Source organism: Mauremys reevesii, linkage group 7, assembly GCF_016161935.1.
Source record: "Mauremys reevesii isolate NIE-2019 linkage group 7, ASM1616193v1, whole genome shotgun sequence".
In the NCBI taxonomy this organism is placed as follows: domain Eukaryota; kingdom Metazoa; phylum Chordata; order Testudines; family Geoemydidae; genus Mauremys; species Mauremys reevesii.
The window spans coordinates 69,252,063-69,269,838 of record NC_052629.1 but is presented as its reverse complement, the minus strand read 5'-3'; the positions used below and the strand labels follow the sequence as shown (position 1 = coordinate 69,269,838).

Genomic DNA, 17,776 nt, shown 5'->3' with positions numbered 1-17,776 from the left:
TGTTTTATTGGCTGGCTGAGAGTCATGGTGAATCGCAGGAAGTGGGGGGTGCAGGGCCCTGACTCCCCCACACTCTGTGACAACTGGTGGTAGCGGTGAGATCTACTGCACCCTGTGGACAGCGCTTCCTGCAGTAAGTGACTGTGGAGCAGTAAAATGAAGGGGGGTTGACGGGGACCAGGCGTGCTGAAGAGTCAGCGAGGGACAGTTTCAGGGGGTGTTTAACCAGCAAGAAGGACTTTTGCAGTAACAGGGTCCCCCGGGGTTTGCAGCGAGCGGTCCCAGGGGCGGAGGGAGTCTGCAGCTCGACCCTGGCAGAGAGGTGGTGACCTCGAGAAGGGCTGGCACACTAGGGGTCTCCCTGGAAACTGTGGGAAGTGGCGAGCACCCAGGCCTGTGAGTGGCCAGCAGGAAGATGTATGCTAAGTGGCTTAAGAGCGACCTGGTCGAGCTATGCAAGCAGAGGGGGCTGCGCAGTGGGAGGCTCACCAAAGAACAGCTGATTTCCCAGCTGGAGGAGGGTGATCCCTCAAATGAACTGATCCCTGTCTCTGAGGGAAGCAGCCTGGCAGATGCAGCGTACGCACCAGTGTCTGTCCCAGCTGGGAGTGGTCAGCCGGCTGCTGAGGGCTTCCTGAGACCCCTCCTTCTTATGCCTAGGGGAAGGGCGGGAGGAGCCCAGCAAATACTGAGGGCACCGTGACACCCCCGGCCAGCAGGGGATCCTCCTGGCGAAGCTCGCCGGCCAGCAGGGGATCGTCCCAGCGGACCTCCCCATTGCTGGAGTTGAGGCGGCTGCAATTGGAGAAGGAATTAAGGCTGAAAGAGCTGGAGGTGAGGCAGCAGGAACTGATGCAGGAGTGAGCAGAACGGGAAAAACAGAGACAGCATGAATTGGAGGAGAAAGAAAAACAGAGGCAGCATGAACTGGAGCTGGCGAGGCTGAGGAGCAGCGAGCCCCCCGCTGTGGTGAGTGAGGGGGGACCCAAGAGTGCATGGAGCTTCGATAAGTGCATCCTAGCCCAGTGTAAGGAGCGGGAGGACATGGATGACTTCCTGGATGCCTTTGAAACGGCCTGTGAGCTGTACCAGGTTGGTCCTTTGGACAGGCTCCAGGTTCTCACCCCCTTACTGGACCCCAAAGCTGTGGCATTGTACCACCAACTGGAAGGGGTGGAGAAAGGGGACTATGAACTATTCAAAAAGGCCCTGCTACGTGAGTTTGGGCTGATTCCTGAGATGTACCGGCAAAGGTTCCAGAGCCAGCGTAAAACCCCTGAGGTTTTCCTAGAAACTCCAGTTTCTAGGAAAAGGCAGGTGTTAGTAATGGGAGATTCGATTATTAGAAATGTAGATAGCTAGGTCTGTGATGACCGGGAGAACCGTATGGTGACTTGCCTGCCTGGTGCGAAGGTTGCGGATCTCTCGAGGCATCTAGATGTGTAGTGCTGGGGAGGAGCCGGTGGTCGTGGTACATGTAGGTACCAATGACATAGGGAAGGGTAGGAGAGATGTCCTGGAAGCCAAATTTAGGCTGCTAGGGAAGAGACTGAAATCCAGGACCTCTATGGTGGCATTTTCAGAAATGCTCCCAGTTCCACGCGCAGGGCCAGGTAGGCAGGCAGAGCTTCAGAGTCTCAATGCGTGGATGAGATGATGGTGTAGAGAGGAGGGGTTCACGTTCATTAGGAACTGGGGAAACTTCTGGGATGGGAGGAGCCTATACAGGAGAGATGGGCTCCACCTAAACCAAAGTGGAACCAGACTGCTGGCACTAAACATTAAGAAGGTTGTAGAGCAGTTTTTAAACTAGGAGATGGGGGAAAGCCGACTGCTGCAGAGGAGCGTGTGGATCGGACACAGACTTCTCTTAGGGGAGAGTCTGATGATAGAGAATCTCCAGGTTATAGTCAGGAGCAGAGGAATGAGAAGTATAATGTAAGGGCCGGATCAGATGATAAACAGTCACATAAAAAAGAATCTGGCACATCAAAAAAGGCAGGCTAATAAACAGGGACAAGTTTTTAAAGTGCTTGTACACAAATGCCAGAAGTCTAAATAATAAGATGGGTGAACTAGAGTGCCTTGTGATAAAGGAGGATATAGATATAATAGGCATCACAGAAACCTGGTGGACTGAGAGCAATCAATGGGACACAATCATTCCGGGGTACAAAATATATCGGAAGGACAGAACAGGCCGTGCAGGGGGAGGAGTGGCACTATATGTTAAAGAAAGTGTAGATTCAAATGAAGTAAAAATCTTAAGTGAATCCACAGGTTCCATAGAGTCTCTATGGATAGAAATTTCATGCTCTAGTAAAAATATAACAGTAGGGATCTATTATCGACCACCTGACCAGGACAGTAATAGTGATGATGAAATGCTAAGGGAAATTAGAGAGGCTATCAAAATTAAGAAACCAATAATAGTGGGGGATTTCAATTATCCCCATATTGACTGGGAACATTCCACTTCAGGACGAAATGCAGAGATAAAATTTCTCGATACTTTAAATGACTGCTTCATGGAGCAGCTGGTACGGAACCCACAAGGAGAGGCGACTCTAGATTTAATCCTGAGTGGAGCGCAGGAGCTGGTCCAAGAGGTAAATATAGCAGGACCGCTTGGAAATAGTGACCATAATACAATAGCATTCAACATCCCTGTGGTGGGAAGAATATCTCAACTGCCCAACACTGTGGCCTTTAATTTCAAAAGGGGGAACTATACAAAAATGAGGGGGTTAGTTAGACAAAAGTTAAAAGGTACAGTGACTAAAGTGAAATCCCTGCAAGTTGCGTGGGCCCTTTTTAAAGACACCATAATAGAGGCCCAACTTCAATGTATACCCCAAATTAAGAAAAACAGTAAAAGAACTAAAAAAGAGCCACCGTGGCTTAACAACCATGTAAAAGAAGCAGTGAGAGATAAAGACTTCCTTTAAAAAGTGGAAGTCAAATCCCAGTGAGGCAAATAGAAAGGAGCACAAACACTGCCAACTTAAGTGCAAGAGTGTAATAAGAAAAGCCAAAGAGGAGTTTGAAGAACGGCTAGCCAAAAACTCCAAAGGTAATAACAAAATGTTTTTTAAGTACATCAGAAGCAGGAAGCCTGCTAAACAACCAGTGGGGCCCCTTGACGATGAAAATACAAAAGGAGCGCTTAAAGATGATAAAGTCATTGCGGAGAAACTAAATGGATTCTTTGCTTCAGTCTTCACGGCTGAGGATGTTAGGGAGATTCCCAAACCTGAGCTGGCTTTTGTAGGTGACAAATCTGAGGAACTGTCACAGATTGAAGTGTCACTAGAGGAGGTTTTGGAATTAATTGATAAACTCAACATTAACAAGTCACCGGGACCAGATGGCATTCACCCAAGAGTTCTGAAAGAACTCAAATGTGACGTTGCGGAACTATTAACCAAGGTTTGTAACCTGTCCTTTAAATCGGGTTCGGTACCCAATGACTGGAAGTTAGCTAATGTAACGCCAATATTTAAAAAGGGCTCTAGGGGTGATCCTGGCAATTACAGACCGGTAAGTCTAACGTCGGTACCGGGCAAATTAGTTGAAACAATAGTAAAGAATAAAATTGTCAGACACATAGAAAAACATAAACTCTTGAGCAATAGTCAACATGGTTTCTGTAAAGGGAAATCGTGTCTTACTAATCTATTAGAGTTCTTTGAAGGGGTCAACAAACATGTGGACACGGGGGATCCGGTGGACATAGTGTACTTAGATTTCCAGAAAGCCTTTGACAAGGTCCCTCACCAAAGGCTCTTACATAAATTAAGCTGTCATGGGATAAAAGGAAAGGTCCTTTCATGGATTGAGAACTGGTTAAAGGACAGGGAACAAAGGGTAGGAATTAATGGTAAATTCTCAGAATGGAGAGGGGTAACTAGTGGTGTTCCCCAAGGGTCAGTCCTAGGACCAATCCTATTCAATTTATTCATAAATGATCTGGAGAAAGGGGTAAACAGTGAGGTGGCAAAGTTTGCAGATGATACTAAACTACTCAAGATAGTTAAGACCAAAGCAGATTGTGAAGAACTTCAAAAAGATCTCACAAAACTAAGTGATTGGGCAACAAAATGGCAAATGAAATTTAATGTGGATAAATGTAAAGTAATGCACATTGGAAAAAATAACCCCAACTATACATACAACATGATGGGGGCTAATTTAGCTACAACGAGTCAGGAAAAAGATCTTGGAGTTATCGTGGATAGTTCTCTGAAGATGTCCACGCAGTGTGCAGAGGCAGTCAAAAAAGCAAACAGGATGTTAGGAATCATTAAAAAGGGGATAGAGAATAAGACTGAGAATATATTATTGCCCTTATATAAATCCATGGTACGCCCACATCTCGAATACTGTGTACAGATGTGGTCTCCTCACCTCAAAAAAGATATTCTAGCACTAGAAAAGGTTCAGAAAAGAGCAACTAAAATGATTAGGGGTTTAGAGAGGGTCCCATATGAGGAAAGATTAAAGAGGCTAGGACTCTTCAGTTTGGAAAAGAGGAGACTAAGGGGGGACATGATAGAGGTATATAAAATCATGAGTGATGTTGAGAAAATGGATAAGGAAAAGTTATTTACTTATTCCCATAATACAAGAACTAGGGGTCACCAAATGAAATTAATAGGCAGCAGGTTTAAAACAAATAAAAGGAAGTTCTTCTTCACGCAGCGCACAGTCAACTTGTGGAACTCCTTACCTGAGGAGGTTGTGAAGGCTAGGACTATAACAATGTTTAAAAGGGGACTGGATAAATTCATGGTGGCTAAGTCCATAAATGGCTATTAGCCAGGATGGGTAAGAATGGTGTCCCTAGCCTCTGTTCGTCAGAGGATGGAGATGGATGGCAGGAGAGAGATCACTTGATCATTGCCTGTTAGGTTCACTCCCTCAGGGGCACCTGGCATTGGCCACTGTCGGTAGACAGATACTGGGCTAGATGGACCTTTGTTCTGACCCGGTACGGCCTTTCTTATGTTCTTATGAGGTCTCATATCCGCATGGAGGGATACGCCAGCAAGTGGGCAGATGGGGCCCAGACGAAGCAGGACCTGGTTAAACTGATCGTACAAGAGCAACTGTATAAGCGGTGCCCATCCGACCTGAGGCTGTGGTTGATGGACAAAAAGCCAGAGAACCCACGACATGCAGGGCAGTTGGTCAATGAGTTTGTGAAGAGCCGGTCGGGGTTGGGGGGTGTGGGAGAGGAGTCCCAAAGGAACAGGCCTGCCACGATGCAGAAAGTAACCCTGGGACCTCACAAAGGGGGAATATGGAGAACCCCCTCCCAAGGGGAACACCCAGTGTCAGGGCCAACCGACCAGCTCGAGGGGACCAGCAGGACATGGGCTGCTATTTCTGTGGCCAGAGAGGCCACATACAGTCCGAGTGCCCCAAACTCAAGGACAGACTGAGCAGACCGAACCCACAGAGGGTTAACTGGGTAGAGACCCAGCCGGACGTGGGGCAGGCTTCCCAGGCAAGGAGGGCTGGCAGCTTATCAACAGCTCAGGAGAGAGGAGGGCCCCAAGCCAGCTCTTCTGGGGAGCTGGATGCCCCAGACTCAAAGTTCTCCATTTACAGGGTGGACGTGGGGCTGTTCCTGTGGAGTGAGAGCCTTGTTAACCTGGAAGTGGATGGGAGGAAGGTCAATGGATACTGGGATAAGGGCACTGAGGTGATGCTGGCCCGGCTCAAGGTGGTAGCTCCAGATCGGGTGATGCCGAACACCTACCTGACCCTGACGGGTGGGCGGGACCCCATTCAAGATGCCCATGGCGAGGGTACACCTGAAATGGGGGCCAAGGAGGGCCCCAAGGAAGTGGGGGTGCACCACCATTTGCCCACTGAGGTGTTAATGGGGGGAGGCCTGGAGGATTGGCCAAGCAACCCCCAGGGTGCCCTGGTCGTAACCCATAGCCAGAGCCGTCAAGGGGCACTATGCCCTAACTTCGGGGAGGGCACCTTGCCTGACGTGCAGGGCCCTACCCCGGAGGGGAGGGAGTGCCCAGGGACACGGCTCAGGGAGGCTGTGGCTTCAGACCCAGCCAGTGAGAGGAAGCCGGTCCCCATCCTTTCCCCAGCTGCTGAGTTTCAGGCCAAGTTGCAGAAAGATCCCTCCTTGTGGAAGCTAAGGGACCTGGCTGACCTCAGTGTGGTACATACCATGGGGAGAGGTTGCCAGGAGAGGTTCCTGTGGGAGAAGGGATTCCTGTACCGAGAATGGGCTCCCCCAGGGAAAATGGAGTCGTGGGGGAGCAGGAGGCAGCTGGTGGTCCCCCAGAAGTTTCGCTGCAAGCTACTGTACCTGGCCCATGACATCCCTCTTGCAGGGCACCAGGGAATCCGGTGCACCAGGCAGAGGCTGCTACAGAACTTTTACTGGCCTGGGGTCTTTACTATGGTCCAACAGTATTGCCGATCTTGTGACCCCTGTCAGAGGGTGGGGAAGGCCTGGGACAAGGGGAAAGTGGCTTTGAGACCTTTGCCCATCATAGAGGAGCCTTTCCAGAAGGTGGCTATGGACATAGTGGGACCTCTCAGTAAGACGACCCTGTCGTGGAAGAACTACATTTTGGTGGTCATAGATTTTGCCACCCGCTACCCCGAGGCAGTGCCCTTAGCTTCCATTGAAGCAGACACTATGGCGGATGCGCTGCTGACCATTTTCAGCCGAGTGGGGTTCCCCAAGGAAGTCTTGAGCGACCAAGGGTCCAACTTCATGTTGGCCCTGCTCTGGTGCTTGTGGGAGAAATGCAGGGTCCGGCACACCTGGGCCTCAGCATACCACCCCCAATCCAACGGGCTGGTGGAGAGGTTCAACGGGATGCTAAAGATAATGCTGAAAACCTTTATGAACCAGCACCCGCAGGGACTGGGACAAGTACTTACCTCACCTGCTGTTCGTGTACAGGGAAGTACCCCAGGAGTCTATTGGGTTTTCACCTTTCGAACTGTTATACAGCAGGTGGGTAAGGTGGCCCCAAACCTGATGAGAGATGAATGGGAGGGGAAGGCCACTCCCAATGGAGAGTCGGTGGTGGAGTATGTCCTGACCTTCCGAGAAAGACTGGCTGAGCTCATGGGCCTGGCTAGGGAGAATCTGGCCAGAGCCCAGAGGAAGCAGAAAGTCTGGTATGACCTCATGGCACGGCCCGCGCCTATGCCACCGGGGTTTAGGTGATGGTTCTCATCCTCGTGAGGAAAAACAAATTACAGGCTGCCTGGGAAGGTCCTTTCAAGGTTGTCAAGCAGCTAAATGAGGTAAACTATGTGGCGGAGTTGTCTAACCAGGCACATCACTGCCAGGTGTACCATGTCAATATGATGAAGCCATATTATGATGGGGGGGAATGTGGTGTTGGCCATGTGTGGACATTGGGAGGAGCAGGGAGATGACCCTTTAGTAGATCTATTCCCTGGGACAAGATCTGGTTCTCCCCTGGAAACAATTCCCCTCTCTGATCGTCTGACCCCTGCCCAGCAAGCTGAGATCAGAGCGGTGCTGCATCTGTACTGACAGCTGTTTTCCAACCAGCCTGGACGCACTAATTTGACTGTCCACCGGGTGGAGACCAGATCACATCCTCCTATAAGATGCTCCCCCTTCCGCGTCACAGGAAAAACTGCTCGGAACCTGGAATGAGAGGTCAAGGAAATGCTGGTTTTGGGGATGATCCAGCTGTCTTCCAGCCCTTGGGCCTTGCCAGTGGTGCTGGTCCCCAAAAAGGACGGGTCTATCCGGTTCTGTATGGACTATCAGAAGCTTAATGCCATCATTGTATCCGATGCCTACCCCATGCCCAGGCCTGATGAGCTCCTAGACAAGCTGGGAGTTGCTCGGTACCTTACCACCATGGATCTTACAAAGGGCTACTGGCAAATGCTACTGGATGCAGATGCCAGGCTGAAATCGGCCTTCATCACCCCTCTGGGGCTCTAGGAGTTCCTGACCCTGCCTTTCGGCCTCAAGGGAGTGCCAGCCACCTTCCAGCGCCTGGTGGATCAGCTACTGAGAGGGATGGAGAGTTTTGCTGTGGCGTATATTGATGACATCTGAGTCTTTAGCCAGACCTGAGAGGACCATGTGTCCCAGGTTAAACAAGTGCTGGACTGAATCCAGGAGGCTGGGCTGACCGTAAAAGCTGAGAAGAGCAAGGTGGGGATGGCTGAAGTATCTTATCTGGGCCATCGGGTGGGGAGCAGCTGCCTAAAGCCGGAACCAGCCAAAGTGGAGGTGATCAGAGACTGGCCTGCTCCACAAACCAAAAAGCAGGTCCAAGCCTTTATTGGGATGGCGGGGTACTATCGAAGGTTCATGCCCCACTTTAGCGCCATAGCCACCCCCATCACTGGACTATGCAAGAAGGGGAAGCCAGACAAGGTGGTCTGGACTGAGGAGTGCCAGGGGGCTCTCCCGGCACTGAAGGAGGCTCTGGTCAGTGGCCCAGTTCTGACAAACCCAGACTTTGACAAGCCCTTTATGGTGTTCACTGACGCCTCAAACATGGGACTGGGAGCGGTGTTAATGCAGGAGGATGAAAAAGGGGAGAGACACCCCATTGTGTACCTGAGGAAAAAGTTGCTACCCTGGGAGCAAAACTATGCAGCTATTGAGAAGGAATGCCTGGCTATGGTGTGGGCCCTTAAGAAACTAGAGCCATATCTGTTTGGGCGATACTTCACTGTGTACACCGACCACTCTCCCCTGACCTGGCTACACCAGATGAAAGGAGTCAACGCCAAGCTCTTGAGGTGGAGCCTGCTCCTGCCAGGATTCTGATATGGACGTGGTCCATGTGAAAGGAAGTGCCAATATGATAGCGGATGCGTTGTCCCAGAGAGGGGGCCCTGAACTTCCCCAGGTCACTGGTCAGAGTGACCCTGCTGAGTTCAGTCTCAAAGGGGGGAGAGATGTGACGCAACTGGAACTGTCTGCATGGGGGATGGGAGAGCAAGGGACGACTTTAGGTGAGGGACGGTACCTGAGCTTGTAACCTGAGCCAGGAAGGGGGGTGGGACGAGTTGACACCTTTGCCCGAGAAACTGGACAAAGGGGTAAGGGGAGAGAGCCTGCTGGGGTGGTTTTTGGTTTCAGTTTTGGGCTGGCTGGGAAGAGGCAGGGAACCCCAAGTCTGAGGTCTAAGATACTTGCCCCACAGAGGGACCTGGCTGAAGGGTCCTGGTTATACCTACAAGCCCTGCTTGGGACTGTGTTCCTGTCGTCTAATAAACCTTCTGTTTTACTGGCTGGCTCAGAGTCACAGTGAATCACAGGAAGTGGGGGGTGCAGGGCCCTGACTCCCCCACACTCCGTGACACTGAGCAGTTTGGTTGCTGCCCTCTGCCCCCAGAAGTAGCCGTGTGCAAGTTTAAGGGTTTTGGGATGGAAGGGGCTATATAGATGTGAACCGCTACTGTTTGATAATCAAATAGAGTCAGTCACACATTTCTGTGTCCCGTTGCATGATTTCTGTCCTCTTGTTCCTTGGCCATTCTGATGGCTCAGGGAATTCCCTTTATTTTCAGCTGTGTGGCTTTTCCCCCTCCCCCTTACATTTTAAAGGGAGATTTAAAATATAAACATTGTAGATGGGGGGGAAATCCCTTACCCAAGTTAACTCCTTATATTTAAAAAATGAAATGTTTTTTGCTGTGCATCTTTTCACTCATTCTAATGTTTGGGTCCTTTTTGCATTTCATGTGGTCTTGTCAGCAAAGCTGGAGTGGTAAGCATGATGTCCTCTGGGCACTAGCACAGTTTGGTTGTTTGTGTTTCCCATGCTGCAGGGAACCTTTTTCAATGATGCAAACACTTGCATTAAATTGACGGTAGTGGCGGTGGTAGTAGTAATGGTGGTGGTGGGGGGGAGAATCAAGCATTTATAGTAACAGTAAGTCAAGTTCATCCCTTGTATAACTTCTTGACTTTAGTGGGATTACAGCCGGGACGAATTTGCCTCATTTTCTTATTTAACCTTTCGTTTTATCATTAACATACACAAACTTCCATGCAACTACTAACAAATCTTATTCAAAACTTGGGTTCTCTTTAAAAAAGCCATTTGTGTTTGATCAACCTCTTCTGTGTGTTTCTTTTGTTGACGTTCCGAAAACGGTAACTGTACACCACAAAGTCATCTTGATCCTAATCTGGCTGTCATTTTTTTCCATGGAAAGGATTTAATAGGATTTATTTCTCCATGTCACAAACGTTGAGGGATCTGTCCTGTTTTATTATTTTTATGGCACCTGTCTTAAACTCCAGGCTTTTAACAAAATTAAAACTCTCTAGAAATTGCAAGCCGGATCCAATTACAGAACTCCCCCTACAGCGTCACTTTACAGTATCTGGTGCAAGTTGTTAACACACAGTTCAAATCTAAATCTGAGCTGCAAACTGGCTGACGTTTTCCCTTTTTAGTTGGGGGAAATGCTGGTTAATTGCCCCAGTTGTAGAGTGAGATGTGGATAAAGGGCGAATTGTACCACTTAAGCCCCTGGTTTGGAGCCAGCAATAAAACAAAGGAGGGCATGAGGAATCCTAGCTATTCAGTTCCTTTGACTCCATTCTGGTTATTCAGCAAAAGTGGCTTAATTTAAACATTGTATCAGGCCTCTATTAGTCTGACGGTTCCAGCCCCATTTGAAAAGCTAGTGTCATTTATGACCTTTTCCCAGTCCCTGCCATCTTTCAGTCCGCAGGGGTAATTCTGGTTGCAATGTGGATCATATACAATCCTTTATAGGACTGACACTTGCCTTCCAAAACAGAGCTGAACTAACTGTAATTTATTTTGCCTTTGTCTCCAGCTGCCTTCTGGGGAGATATTGCTTTAGACGAAGAGGACTTGAAGCTGTTTCAGATAGACAGAACTATTGATTTAACAAAGCATTTGGATGAGAATACAAGACACACTACAGGTATGTGCAGACAATATGAGAGACAATGCCTTATTTACACAGGCTTTATTGCAAGAGTAGATCTGAAGCAGCAGCCCCTCAATCTCATTTGCTAAGGATTGGCATGATCCCGCAGCCATTGAAATGCATGGGCAGTTTTGCCACTTATTCCAATCAGAGGAGGATTGGATTCCGCACCATTGTGAAAGCTCGGTCAAGACTGAGCTTAGCTTTTGCACTTAAACTGAGATTCAGCCTCTTTCTCATGTATGAAAGCTAGAATATCCTCCCCAAATGTACAGCCCTTACTCGTAGAGTACCGAATGAATGTTCCACAACACTTACAAGTAGATCTGTTAATTAGTTTGAACTCAGTCATTTATAAAAATGGATCATTTGAGATTTAGCCCTCATAGTCACGTTTTTGTCCTCAACAATCTTAATGGAATAATGTAGCTTCTTCACACTTTCCGTATAATTAAATCACTGTAGTCTTATGTGCAGAGGCTACCGTCGAAATTTGGTTGTAATTCAGTTCAGCTAACAATTGTTGTTTAATGCCAGTGCTCGTGGGTGGGTTGTCAGCAACGGGGATTGAACTTGCACCTCTGGATCCTAATACATGAGCCTCCACTGCCTGAACTAACAATCCCTGCTCACTTAGCTAGCTTAGCTTTAGTCTATAAGGTGCCACAGGACTCTTTGTCGCTTTTACAGATCCAGAGTAACACGGCTACTCCTCTGATACTTAGCTAACCTTGTAGCAGCTTGTAACCTTTAGGCAGCCTAGCCAGCACTAAAGGGGGAAAGGTTGCCACACTGAGTGGCCATGGCTTATACTATGATTTTATATAAGACAACAGATGGGGCCAACTTGAATAGCTTACGTGGGTCAGAATTAGCTCAACCAGCTCTACAGCTAATATGTGTGTCATGATACTGCTGGCTGGAATGAGTGAGTGGCACAAGGTGGGACTTGTGTCAAGAATTCTCATTTGCAGGTGACTTGACCCCAACTCTCATTGCTCCTTACAGGTTCTGTGGCTGCATTCTGGCCTGAGCGTCTGTGCTCAGAAGGTTCCCCAAAGGGCATGGGGGAGAAATCCTTGAGCTCAGAGACTTGGGGAAAGGGGTCCCCAATTCCTATACCCAAGTCTCCTAAGCATAATTCTTCTCCTTATCAGGCCCGTGCACATCCCTGCTTTCCTCACATCCCTTTCTCCTGACGACGCTGCCCCCTCCACATTTCTTAATGTGCCATTTCTCCTATGTGCACGTCTCAATACGGCAATTCCCCCAGCGAACCCTGCAGGAAGGCTGAAGTTGGACCATCTCATACAGCTGATGATCAGTTCCAGATCCATCTCTCTCCTTGTGTGGCCCCTTATCGCTGTAGTCTCCAAACGTCTGCTCTTTGAAAACGGGGGCACCTCAGCACTCCAGCACGAGCCTGGCTGTTTTCAGTCCTCACTGCTTGTGCGGAGCTCCGTGCCATTACAAGAGAGAGGTCACTCCTGGGGAAATTCTGCACATAATATTTAAAAATTCTGCAGATTTTATTTGTCAAAATAACCCTATATAATCATGCCAGTTTCAATTATTTTGGTAATTTATTTAAAAATACCTGTCAGCGAGTATGTCTGTAACAACACAGACACACATAAAAATTCCCCCAGGAGTAGAGAGTTAAAGAAACCCCTACGACAACCCAGGTCCTCCTCCTCTGCCCCCTTCTTCCCCCCCGCCCCCCCCTGAGCCCAGCTGGGGCAGGGACAGACACTCACCCTTCTACCCCCCAGAGCCCATCTGGGGGGAGGGGCACACTCCCCTCCCCCCAGAGCCCAGCAATGGGCCCCCCAGCCCAGACACTCACACCCCCTACTCCCAGAGCCAAGCTGTGCCCCCTACCGCCCACTCACACCTATTTTCCCCCCCCCCCCCCGAGCCCAGTTGTACTGAGTGATGGAGACAGAACATGCCTCTCCTCTACTCACCCCCCCCACACTTCTACCACCAACACACCTAGTTAGACTGTTAGGCGGGCACTTAGTACTGCAGCATAGCAGGAATAGTATCCATCTTGTCAGTTTCTCCCAGTCAATGTCCCTATCCTTGTTCTCCTTATTACTCAATGTGTTAACCTGAGGTTACTGATTGGTAGAAGAGCATTCCTGCTGTGAGGCATGACTGGGGGTTTGCCTGCAAAGCAAACCATTGTAAGTGGTGAACCCGGGCAGATGGCAAGTAGATTTTGGAGGAGAAGGTGAGGGCTCTGTTCTCCACAACCCTCTTTTTAAGCTGCTTGGGCTAGATGCTGCTAAGGTATTAGAGGAACAAAGCACATGTGGCAATTGGCTGTGCTAGTGTCTGGTTGTGGGCTTTTCTATTGATACTGTGCTGTTTGCATTTGATTAAAAAAAGGGGGGGGGGAATGTGACAATAGTCACTGCAGCGAGTGGACGCTGATCTTGGCCAGGTGACAGGGGTGTTGACCTTCTGTAACCCTCGTCTGTCATGTGACAGGAGTACTGGTCTGTTGTGACTTTCAACTCATGTCAAGTGATTGGAGCTTGATAATAAAGACCAGTCTTATACCAGCACTGCTGTGTTCTGTTTGTTTATTACAAGGGCCAGGGCCAATGCATGACAGAGCACTCCAGGATTGGCCAATGGGGAGTGTGACATCACTCCATTGGCCCCACTCACCTCAACATTAATTAATCTCTGCATCCCCATTACTGCAGATTAGTAAATCTTGTGAGTTTTCTAGTGGGCTTATTTTGTTTTGCTCCTGTGCTGAGCACGTAGAAGCCTGTCTGTATCCACCCCAGAGTGTTACAAATCTGACATGCTGTGGGTTCTTTACAGTGGGTGAAGGGGCTGATTCTTTGTATTTTGGGCTTGCTCCTCCCTTGTGGGAATTGAAAGAGGGTGGTCCACTTGAGGAGGGTGAATGACAGCGAGCCGTTGAGGGGGACTCTACTGGGGGAGAGTCCTGTTCTGGGCTTTTTTTTCTAGTGGGAAGAATGAAACCTCTGTGCAGAAACAGCCCAAGACATTTTATGAATGGGACCCCTTGAATTATAACATTTCCAAGTTTCCTAAAGCTGCTAATCGGATTAGCTGTCTAGAGAAGGAAGTACTTAATACGTATATACAGACACCCAGACTCTTCATATCAGAGAGATGCAGCCCTGAACAAACTACCAGGCCCTGCATTCTGCTTTCCCTGGATTTTCTTCTCCCAGAAGATTTTTTTGGCTGGGGGGAAAAATGTACAATTGGTGGTTGTTGGGCATGTTTAATTTACCTCTGCCCAGCTGTCAGATGTTCGGTGGGGACTGCAGTTTCCAAGTTCCTATCGATAGTGGAGTAGCTCTTTAATTAAAATGCGATCAACTCTCATAACAGTCATGTATCAGCTCTGCCTGATATGGATTGCAAGCCAGCCTGTGTCCATCACTCTTGAAGATTTACCATTCCCAAAATAACCCTATATAATCATGCCAGTTTCAATTATTTTGGTAATTTATTTAAAAATACCTGTCAGATTTACCAACCCCAGCCCTTCAGACTCCAGAACAGAATGCTGCTGCCTGTCTTGTGTGTATCAAGAGTCACAGCCATATCACCCTCCACTGCAGTGGTTCCCAAACTGGGGTTCATGAACCCCTGGGGGTTCACAAAATGTTACAGGGGGTTCTTGGGGAAAAAATTCCCTAATGGTTGTCCCTAGGAACTCCGGACACCATGGGGCCAGCAGCCCCTGGACTTCCAAGAGCTAAGCAGATCAAAGCAAGCTTATCTATCTCGCTGAGGAGATTTAAACTTCAAGATTCCATATAAAAAATGGAAAGGGAGGTGGATATTTTTTGCTGTTTTTAAAATTTTAAAATTAAATAGGCAGCTAGTATTGTTTTTTAAAATTATTATGAAGAACAAGTTTAAGCTTTGTTGTAACCTGCGTTGTTTGCCTGGACTGCTCAAGACCTGAATGCTTGTGTAGGAGGAACTCTTTGAGTTGGCTTCTTAAATACTTTCGTGCTGGTTTCACATGATACTCTTTGATGAAACATAGGAGCCTTGTCTTATAACAGGCTTAATCAAAGTGATACAAGCTATGAAAGTGAGATCTTGGAAGAGTGTTGCCGTTTTCGTAATGTAATAAAAATATTGTAATGATAAATAGTTAATAGTGTGTAATAAACATGTCATAAAACAAATTTTATATTTCCAAGATCACTGCTTTTATAATTTATGCTCTGGTAAAGGAGAAAATCCCTGGCAATATTCATTTTTAGGAGAGGGTTCGCGAGACTTGACAGTTTAGTGAAAGGTGTTCACAGGTTGTTAAAGTTTGGGAACCACTGCTCCACTGGGAGGGAAGGGTGACCTAGTGCAGTGATTCTCAGGCGATAGGCTGCTTGCAGCCCAATCAGCACACAGCTATGGCCCACGTGACATCCTTAGTTGCCATGCAGGTAATATATCTATTGTGTGGATGCAGCCCATATAACACACTCAGCGGTATAGACGGCCCACAATGGTTGAGAACCACTGGCCTAGTGCATGTGGCACTAGACTGGACTCAGCCACAGGCTTCCTGCACAACCATAAGCAAGTCACATAATCTGTCCTGTGCCTGAGTTCCCCATCTGCAGCAGTGCCGGCCCCACGCATGAGCCACAACTCCAAAAATGATGAGACTGTCTTAAAAAATCATGAGATGTTGTGACAGGGTTGGAAAGACCCCCTCCAGTGCGGGGCGAGTACGCCCCATTTCCCTTCGGGGCAGCAAGTTTCGTGGGCCTGTGGTGCCTGGGCTCCAGCAATATTCAGGGCTGGGGGTAGGGTGACCAAATGTCCCGATTTTATAGGGACAGTCCCAATTTTTGGGGGCTTTTTCTTATGTAGGCACCTATTACCCCCGACCCCTGTCCCAATTTTTCACATTTGCCCTCTGGTCACCTTAGCCGGGGGCCCAGCCAGCTCTGCCAATGTTTGGAGCTGGGTGTCTCCCCCACCCCTGCCTGCTGTCCCCCCCCGCCCCTGCCTGCCGCCCCCTTTCCTCCCCTCCCTCCCCGCCCCGCACGCCTTCTCCGGCCCCGGAGTGTCCCTGCCTGATTAAAAGCGGGCGGTTGCTGCAGCACAAGAGCAGGCTGAGGCAGCTGGCTGCTGCTGCACCGGAGGAGGTGCACACGATTGGCAGCCCTCCCCTCCCCCGGCACCCACCAGGAGGAGATGCGGGAAGAGATCTCTGGACCTCACCTAAGCAGCTGCTGGGGCTTCCTTGAGTGTCTGACCCTGTGATCCTGCCCATAGGTGCCAACTCCGCGGGTGCTCCAGGGCTGGAGCACCGACAGGGAAAAATTGGTGGCTGCTCAGCACCCACCAGCAGCCCCCCGCCCAGCTCGCCTCTGCCTTCTCCCCTGAGTGTGCCGCGTGCCCACTTTTTCCCCCTAGCTCCCCTCCCACTCCAGCACCCACCCACCACAGGGGAGGTGGAGGTGGGTTCCTGAACCTGAGCAGCTGAGACTTGGGTGAGTTGTAGCCCACAGTCCCTGCTTCTGCCCCACGCTGGGCAAGGGGCAGCCCTGTCCCTCACCCCCAGTGAAGCTATGGTGAGGGGCAGCAGCAGTGGGGGTGAGGGTTGGGGGAAGTCCTCCTCTCTGGCCCTAGCTCCGGGGCAGCCTGTCTGCACCCCAAGCTCCTCATCCCTGTCCCTGCTCCACCCCAGAGCCCATGCCCCCAGCTAGAGCCCTCACCCCCTGCACCCCAACCCTCAGCCCCAGCCCTGAGCCCCTTCCTGCACCCCTGCCCCAGCCCAGACCCCTCACCCAAACTCCCTCCCAGAGCTCGTCCCCTGTCCCAGCCTAGAGCCTACACCCCGCACCCAAATGCCGTCCCAGAGCCCAACACCCCACCCCCACACACAAACTTCCTCCCAGACACTTAGGGATGTGGGGGGGGGCATGACTTGGACCCATTCTGGGCACCACCAAAAATTATACAAATCTGCTTCCTCATCTCACTTAGGGAGTAGGAGTGGGGCATTTGTAACCTCTATCTGTGCCTCTGTAGCCAGAGTCAATATACTCACCCCTGTTAGTAGGGCAATGAGGCCTAAATGCCAAAGTCAATAGATTTGCCCCAGTTGGCAGAGCAGTAAGACCTAGTGGCCAGAGTCCATAGATTCGCCCCCCCTTAGCAGGGCAATAAGGCCGAGTGGCCAAAGTCAATAGATTCGCCCCAGTCCAGACAGCAGTAAGGCCTGGTGTCCCAGTGGTCTCAGTTGGGGAAGAGGGCCAGCACGCAGAACAAGGCGGGTGGTGGTGGCCCGGCTACCGGGGCCCAGGCCCTCCTTTTCCACCAGGCCCCAGCCCAGGGCCGTGGGAGTGTGCGCCACTGAATCAGCAGGGGGTTCTGACTGAAACACGCTTGTGGTAAAATCCCGAGAGCTGGCAACACTGCCTCTGTAAAAGGAGGATAATGGTTCCCTACTTCTCCGGGATGTTGAGGGTAAAATCCATTAGGGAGAAGGCATTTTTATACTCCAGTGAATGGCTCAGAATACAGTGCAGTTCAGTGTTTCCCAACTCTTAGTTTGAACAGCCTCCATGGTCTGTCAGTACTGTGTGTCTCTCGTCTTTTTCCTTCTCTATTCATCTAGCATTGGCTTTACACAATCTGGCCACTTTTGGTTCAAGAGCATTCTCCTTTGCAGCTGCTGCCATCTTATATCTTCCAACTCTCTCCTCCACTTACTTAGAACTTCTCTCTTCTTGTCTGAATTTCTCTGTCATGACTGAACCCGTTAACTTAATCAGTCACACAGTGACTTGGC

At 49.6% G+C, this 17,776-nt stretch overlaps 1 protein-coding gene across 1 annotated transcript in view; it reads left to right on the top strand.

Annotated features, from left to right (window-relative positions):
- The window catches only part of TLL2 (tolloid like 2), a 202,912-nt gene that overhangs the window by 53,780 nt on the left and 131,356 nt on the right, over window positions 1-17,776 (top strand). The window contains exon 2 of the mRNA XM_039482452.1: window positions 10,843-10,953. Within this exon, the coding sequence (XP_039338386.1) occupies window positions 10,843-10,953 (111 nt within the window). The remainder of the gene's footprint in view (window positions 1-10,842; window positions 10,954-17,776) is intronic.